The sequence below is a fragment of the Myotis davidii genome, unplaced genomic scaffold (assembly GCF_000327345.1).
Source record: "Myotis davidii unplaced genomic scaffold, ASM32734v1 scaffold1286, whole genome shotgun sequence".
NCBI lineage: Eukaryota > Metazoa > Chordata > Mammalia > Chiroptera > Vespertilionidae > Myotis > Myotis davidii.
The window spans coordinates 775,972-784,104 of NW_006296619.1; the positions used below are offsets into that span (position 1 = coordinate 775,972).

At 43.7% G+C, this 8,133-nt stretch overlaps 1 protein-coding gene and 1 pseudogene across 1 annotated transcript in view; one reads left to right on the forward strand and one right to left on the reverse strand.

The window, feature by feature from the left end:
- Positions 1–5,483, reverse strand: part of LOC102767900 (glycine N-acyltransferase) — a 13,865-nt gene extending 8,382 nt beyond the window's left edge. Inside the window, exons 1-2 of the mRNA XM_006772093.2 lie at positions 5,394–5,483; positions 4,255–4,362 (exon numbers count right to left, since the gene is read on the reverse strand). Of these exons, the coding sequence (XP_006772156.1) occupies positions 4,255–4,362; positions 5,394–5,471 (186 nt within the window). The 5' untranslated portion in view covers positions 5,472–5,483. The remainder of the gene's footprint in view (positions 1–4,254; positions 4,363–5,393) is intronic.
- Positions 5,484–6,085: 602 nt separating this feature from the next.
- On the forward strand, positions 6,086–7,240 carry LOC102752121 (annotated as a pseudogene).
- The last annotated feature ends 893 nt before the right edge of the window (positions 7,241–8,133 follow it).

The following is an 8,133-nucleotide window of genomic DNA, read 5'->3' on the forward strand; positions in this document are numbered from 1 at the left end:
TGTCACTGATTTATTCTCCTCCTTAGTCCTGTTAATCCCTAACCCTAAGAAAAAAATCCCCACCTGGGGAAACAACCTTTCTCGGAAAGGTGACCTTGGTGAAAACACATAGTGCCAAGAAGGAGAGCAAACATATTAAGAACAGTATGCCATATACGCCAGGTCCCTTGAAACATATGCTGTGCAGATGTTTCTTCCCTGCAGTGACTGTGTCAAGCAGCAAGAATGGACCGGCTTCTGGCAGGTATGTAAAAACTACATTCCAAATTCCAAGTACTAAGTAAATATTACCTATTAATTACTCCATGGAGTTCTTTTCATCTTGTCTTACCTCCCCAATGAGACCTTCAAAGTATGCACTATCTATCTATCTATCTATCTATCTATCTATCTATCTATCTATCTAAGCCTAAGCAACCGAATGACCGAACAACCGAACGACCGGTTGACTGGTGGCTATGATGTGCACTGACCACCAGGGGGCAGGTGCTCAACGCAGGAGCTGCCCCCTGGTGGTCAGTGCACTGCTTAGCTAACCGATGTGCATCCGATGCAGGGCTCACGGCTGGTGAGCGTTGCTGCCGCGGTGTGAGCCTCTGGATCGGGACTGACTGGGCATCAGCACACAGCAGGTGCAGCAGGGCTGGGATGAGCAGGAGCAGGAGTGGCAGGCAGTGTTGGACTGCCAGTTTTGCTCAATCCCCCCAGGCCACACCGAGGGACCCCACTGGTATGTGAATCTGTGCACCAGGCCTCTAGTATTTTATACATTTTTATATAGCTAACACATTATTCAGCTCAAAACACTGGTTTCCTCAGCAATAACTATTAGAAAATATGGTGAGAAGATAATCTCATCAATAATGATTTTCTAAATAAAGATGCAATATTGCCCCCTCTCCACCTCAAATAAAATAATTTTTCTAATCTTTATAAAACTCAACTAGAGAGTAAAATTGCAAGCAAAATCTTTGGCCAGAGGAATAAATCTTGCTCTAGTCCAAAGATTTTTGAACATGTGGGCTGTGAACATGTCTTTATCAAAATTGATGGAGGTAACAGACTTAGAATACCCACCTATAAATGATGAAACTAATGAAAAGTTATAAGATGAGTAAGTTCTGAAGATCTGATATACAGCATGATAATTATAGTTAGTAAATATTGTATTATATATACTTGAAAGCTGCTAAGAGAGAAAATCTTAAATATTTTCACCACAAAAAAGAAACAGTAATTATGTGACAGGATAGAGGTGTCAGCTAAAGCTATGGTGGTGATAATTTTGCAATATATGTGTGTATCAAATCTACACATTGTACATCTTAAACATACACAAGTTTAGATGTAAATTATCTCTCATAAAGCTGGAAAACCTTGTTTTAAATATTTTTTTCATCAATTCTCCCCTGAGGATTTTTCCCCATTGAATTTTTAAAATTTTATTGTTGAAAGTCCTCCATTGATTTTTAGCATGAGTGGACAAGAGGAGGAGAGACAGAGAGAAAAACATCAGTGTGTGAGAGACACATCAAGTGGTTGCCTCCCACACGGTCTCCAACTTGGGCCAGGGACTGAGCCTGAAACAGATGTATGTTTCCTTGATTGGAATCCAACTCACGACCCTTCAGTCTCTGGGTCGAGACTGTAATCATTGTGCCAAATCAGCTAGGGCAAGATTGTATTTTTTTTCTTTTATTGTTTTATTGCTTAAAGTATTACAGAGAGTATTACATATATCTCCTTTTTTTCCCCGCCCTTGACAATCCCCTGGCCTCCCCTACCCCCCAGTGTCTTATGTCCATTGGTTATGCTTATATGCATGCATACAAGTCCTTCGGTTGATCTCTTACCCTCCCCTCCCGCCCCTCAACCCTCCCCGGCCTTCCCATTGTAGTTTGACAGTTTGTTCGGTGCTGCTCTGCCTCTGTATCTATTTTTGTTCACCAGTTTATAATGGCCTTAATTATCCATAAATGAGTGAGATCATGTGGTTAAGAATTCCTTCTTTTTTACAGCAGCATAGTAATCCATCGTGTAGATGTACCACGGTTTTCTAATCCATTCATTTACTGATGGGCACTTAGGCTGTTTCCAGATCTTAGAAGATTGTATTTTTGACAGTTGCTCAAATAATATTTCTTATTTAGGTTTCTATCAATAAATCAAAGTCTTTATTTTTCAAATTGTTTAATTTGGTGAAATTTATAAGTAATAATGTTTAATATTAATAAATTTAGATTATTGCTTAATTTATTAAAATATAATTATATATTTTTTAGTTTTGAAATATTTTAACTATTTAATTTCATTAATTTAAAAAAATTATCACAATATATAACAACTCCAACCATGTCTTTTGCTTTTAAATTTCCCTAATTCACAATGTTATTTTAGACCTTATGCCACTCAATTGGTATTTTGTTTGCTTTGGATGAAGTCCTGCCTTGACCCTCTATAAAAAAATCTTATTTATCTTTAACATGCAGTTGTGGTAAATTTTCCTCCTTTCCCTGCAACCTCTACTATATATAGTTTCTTTAAAATGCCCTATTTTATTGACTTTACTGATGGCAGTTGGTTACAATACCATGCAGCCTCTCAATGGGAAGACAGTATCACAAGAAGTTGTGAGTTAGCATTAGTGAGTTAACTAGTGGTGTGGTTTCAAGGTTGATATTTTTAAAAGATAGGAAATAATTTTTCCCCATAAGCTAAGAGTTAAAAGTGTTTGATTCAAAACAATAAAGATGTTGAGTCTGAGAAATGTTGCTTTAATATCTTGAACTAAAGATCAGCTTTTGTCTATGTCCTCAACATAATCTTACATTAGCAAAACCATCTATTGGGTGTCTCTCTTCCCATACACTAAATGCAAGAAATAATGAAAGGTGCTTGGTCTTCAGCATCACCAGGATGCTGTTTGGGGTCCTGTCTTGAAAACAAATTAAAACAATGAATGAGTATGAAAATGTACCATATAGCCCAGCCGGTGTGGCTCAGTGGTAGAGTATTGACCTATGAACCAGGAGGTCATGGTTCCATTCCTAGTCAGGCCACATGCTCAGGTTGTGCAATCAATCCCCAGTGAAGGGCATGCAAAGGCAGTCAATCAATGATTCTCTCTTATCTTTGATGTTTCTATATCTCTCCTCCCTCTTACTCTCTGAAACCAATAAAAAATATTAAAATATATAGTTTTAATCAGCTTTCCACATGTGTTACTTCTTTTTAAGTTTATTTTTCAATTACAGTTGATATTCAATATCTACACTAATAAAAGAGAAAAATGGTAATTGGCATAGGACGCTACCCTTTTCATTGGCTAATCAGGGCTATATGCAAATTAACTGCCAACAAGATGGCGGTTAATTTGCATATGTAGGCACAATGCAGGGAGGTGAAAGGGAAAGCAGGAAGAAGCCCCCTGCCACTGACAGTGATCAGAAACCCAGGGGGCAGATAAGAGCTGGGGGGCAGGGCAAAGGCGGCCCCCAGCCATGATCGGAGAATCAGGTGCCTTTTCCGCCCTGGCCAGTGATAGCAGGAAGTAGGGGTGGAGCCAGCGATGGGAGCTGGGCACGGTCAGTCTTCAGGCCTGGGTGGGGGGCGGAGCCGGGGATTGGGGGGATATGATGGTCCCCTTGCTCAGGCCTGAAGCCTGGGTCAGAGGCGTCATGCTTGGGCGGAGCAAGCGATCAGAGGGAGATGGGGGTCCCCTGCCCAGGCATGATTCCTGGGCCAGAGGCCTCAGGCCTGGGCGGGGGTCAGCGCCAGTGATCGGGGGGAGATGGGGGTCCCCTGTCCAAGCCTGACACCTCTGGCGGAGGCGTCAGGCCTGGGCAAGGGGCCGATCCTGCGATTGGAGGGTGATGGGGGACAACGCCTGAGGGCTCCCAGTATGTGAGAGGGGCAGGCTGGGCTGGGGGACACTCTCCCCCCGACACACACCCCGTGCACAAATTTCGTGCACCGGGCCCCTAGTTATTTTATATTAGTTTCAGGTGTACAGCACAGTGGTTAGACAATCATTTGATTCAATTCTCCTCTTGCTGCACATTTCAGACCATGCTGTAATTCATCTGTGGACTCACCTATATTCTCTTCCAGGCTGTGGAATTTTTGAGGACAGGGACTATTTACTATTCCTTGGATTCATTTCTATATGCCCAGGTCTCCCACACTGCCAGGTCCAGATAAACACATAGCAAATACATACATAGATGCACATTCATTCCATATCTGACACCTTACCTGCTCCTGAGGACGGACAACTACTGTATTAAAATCAGGCCACTTGTCCACCAGAGCCTTCAGCTTGAACGGGTTTCCTTGGTTCATGTGGAAGATGGTCCCATAAACCTGCAGCATCACAAGAAAGTGGGAGGTCAATGTACAGGGGTCGGTAAAAGTAGGTTTACGGTTGTTCATCTGTAAAAAGTCATGCAGGTTATGACTATTACAATAGCTTTATTAACTCTGTTTCATGTACTCACAACTGTAAGACTACTTTTCCCACCCCTGTATTAGGAAAGAATGTTAAAGTAACTTGGTTGATCAGGACAGGTTTATTTCTATGAACTCATGGAATTTTATCATTGAAAGGTCTCTAGTGAGTATTTCTGCCAAGCAATTTTAAGTTTTAGTGTTTTGTCTCAATAAACGTATCTTTTAGAAATATAATCACATTGTAAAATATTCAGACTAAAAAAATTTATGAATAAATATCATGAACTCTCCCATTGTAGAATTTAATACACATTTAATGTAATGTATATCAATTATGTCTCAATTTTTTAAAAAAGAGAAAAAATCTTTTAATAGATTTTCTACTATTCATGCACATGCACAACAAATTTTGCAAAATTAAAAAAATCACATAGATGTGATATAATACATTCTAGTCATATTTATTTTCCAATAAATAAAAATAGTTTTAATGACTTCAGAGCATTCTATGACATGAATGAACAAACCTTAATTTTTTTTTTAAACTTTTAATGTATTCACATGAAGTAGCAAAGAAAGTACAAAGAAGTTCCATAAGATATCTCCCTTGCAAAGAGGTGATGTGAACTAAATGAGCTGCAGCATGAGTGAATTCCTGCCCAGCTGGCGTGGCTCCATGTTGACCTATAAACCAGGAGGTCATGGTTTGATTCCAGGTCAGGGCACATGCCCTGGTTGCCAGCTCAGTCCCCAGTAAGGGGCATGCAGGAGGCAGCTGATAATGACTCTCATCATTGATGTTTCTATCTCTCCCTTTCCCTTCCTCTCTGAAATAATATATATATATATTTTAAAAATAGATGCCTAATAACAGCTCATTCTCTTTCCTACTCTGTCACAGGAAGATGCCACCCTTTGTTTCCCTGAGATTGTTCCAGTCTCACCTTTAAGGACTCAGGGAGGCTCTTCCTCAAGGATTTTTCTAGCATCTGCAGCATCTGTGGGCCCTGCAAGTGGAGCATCTTGGCAGGTGTTTTAGCCTAGAGGGAGGATCAACAAACAGCCAGGATGTAAAAATGCTGAATCCATAGGAACTAGATCCACACACCTTTACCTGAATCTTAGAAGGTAACAGGTAAGTCTGCCCTCTTCTAAAGTAACGCCTTAGGGGAAGAAAAAGTAGAGTCACTCTAGATTTCAAGCCTTACTCGGAAGGAGACACAGCATAAAAGTTCCGAAGGAACTACCAGGGAGAAACAAGAGTAGCAGGTTCTATGCTAATGCCCATGACCTTCAGTGCCCTCTATTGGTATTACCCACACTGATGTCCTCAGTAACGCCAAGGAAGGAGGAGGTGGGCAGGAAGCATCTGGTTCTCCTTCTGAAAATGTTCCCTTCACTCCTGACACTACTCTACATTTTCATTTAATTCACATTTATTTTAACAAACATGTTACGTAAATATGCTAGTGCGTCTTTGGGGATCTAGTTGTAGTCAATGATTAGCCCAATGCCACCACTAGCAAACTCTGTAATCTCCAAAAGGTTACTTACCCTCTTGGTTCCATAATTTACTCATTAATCCTAATGAAAACAGACTCTACCTAGAAAATATTGCCTCTTTCCCACCTGCAAGATGGTGGGTGAAGAAGCTGAGAGGCAAGATACTAAGGAGAAGAAACCCAGAGCCAAGAAGGCTGATACTGGTGACAAGGTTAAGAAGGGTAACCCTTGCTCTAGCTGATTTGGCTCAGTGGATAGGGCATCAGCCTGCGGACTCAAGGATTCTGGCTTTGATTCCAGTCAAGAGCACATACCCTGGTTGTGGACTCGATTCTCAGTAGGGGGTGTGTAGGAGGCAGTTAATCAATGATTCTCTCTCATTGGTGTTTCTATCTCTTTCTCTCTCTCTCCCTCTCCCTTCCTCTCTGAAATCAATACAAATATATTTTAAAAAAAGAAAGGTATCCCCAAGGTCAAGATGAGTAAGAAGAGGAAGCCCCACTACAATTAAAACCCTATCTTGGTCAGAGGAATTGGCAGATATTCCTGGTCGGCTATGTATTCCAGAAAGGCCATGCACAAGTGGAAGTATTCAGTAGCTAAGTCCTTGATTGAAATGAAAAAGTTATTGCTACTGTCACAAAACCAGTTGGTAGTGACAAAAAACACGTGATACCCAAGTGCTTACACTTTGCAAAATGCCTAGATACTACCCCACTGAAGATGTGCCTCCAAAGCTGTTGAGCCATGACAAGAAGCCCTTCAGTCAGCATGTGAGAAAACTGCAGGCCAACCTCACTCCTGGGACCATTCTGATCATCCTCCCTGGGCACCACAGAGGCAAGAGAATGGTTTTCCTGAAGCAGCTGAGCAGGGGCCTTAATGTCTGCAACTCTGTGCCTTAATCATTAAGTTCCTCTGCAGAGAACACACCAGAAATTCATCATCGCCACCTCTACCAAGATGGGAACCAGTGGTGTGAAAAATCCCAAACATCTCACTGGTGCTTACTTCAGGAAGGAGGAGCAGTGCCAGCCCAGTCACCAAGAGGGTGAGCTCCTCAACACAGAGAAACAGAAATATGAGAGGACAGAGAAGTGGGAGGTTGATCAGAAAGCCATGGGTTTGCAACTTCTGCCAAAAATCAAAGGTGTTCATCAGCTCCAGGCTACCTCCCTCTGTGTTTGCTCTCCCCAAATGCCTTTAACCTCACAAACTGGTGTCTGAAATTTCTTACAAAAACCAAACTGAACACCTTGTTGGTTTAGAAATAAAAAGAAAATCATAGTGATGGTTAAATGAGTTAATACATATTAAGTGCATAGTAGAGTTTCTAGCATATAATAACTCAAAATTATTATTTTATTACTGTTATTATTAATATCACTAGGGGCCCAGTGCACGAAATTCATGCACTGTGTGTGTGTGTGTGGGGGGGGAGTGTCCCTCAGCCCAGCCTGCCCCCTCTCACATACTGGGAGCCCTCAGGCGTTGACCCCCATCACCCTCCAATCGCAGGATCGGCCCCTTGCCCAGGCCTGATGCCTCGGCCAGAGGCGTAGACCCCCATCACCCTCCGATCGCCTGATTGGCCCCTTGCCCAGGCCTGACGCCTCCGCCAGAGGTGTCAGGCTTGGACAGGGGACCCCCATCTCCCCCCGATCACTGGCTCTGACCCCCGCCCAGGCCTGAGGCCTCTGGCCCAGGAATCATGCCTGGGCAGGGGACTCCCATCTCCCTCTGATGGCTTGCTCCACCCCCTGACTAAGCCTGACGCCTCTGACCCAGGCTTCAGGCCTGGGCAAGGGGACCATCATATTCCCCCAATACCCGGCTCTGCCCCCCCCCCATGCCTGATGCCTCGGCCAGAGGAGTTGACCCTCATCACCCTCTGATCACCAATCACCGGATTGGCCCCTTGACCCGGCCTGAGGCCTCCGGCAGAGGTGTCAGCCCTGGGCAGGGGACCCCCTGCTCCCCGCGGTTGCAGGCTCCGCCCCTGCCCAGGCCTAACGCCTCTGGCCAAGGGGTCAGGCCCAGGCAGTGGGGACCTTCAGTGGCAGCGGGGGGTGCTGTGATCGCACGGGCTCCACCCCTGCCCCTGCAGGACGCCTCTGGCTGAGGCATCCGGCCTGGGCAGCAGGGACCCGCAGCTGCAGCAGCCCCCACATCCTGGGCTGT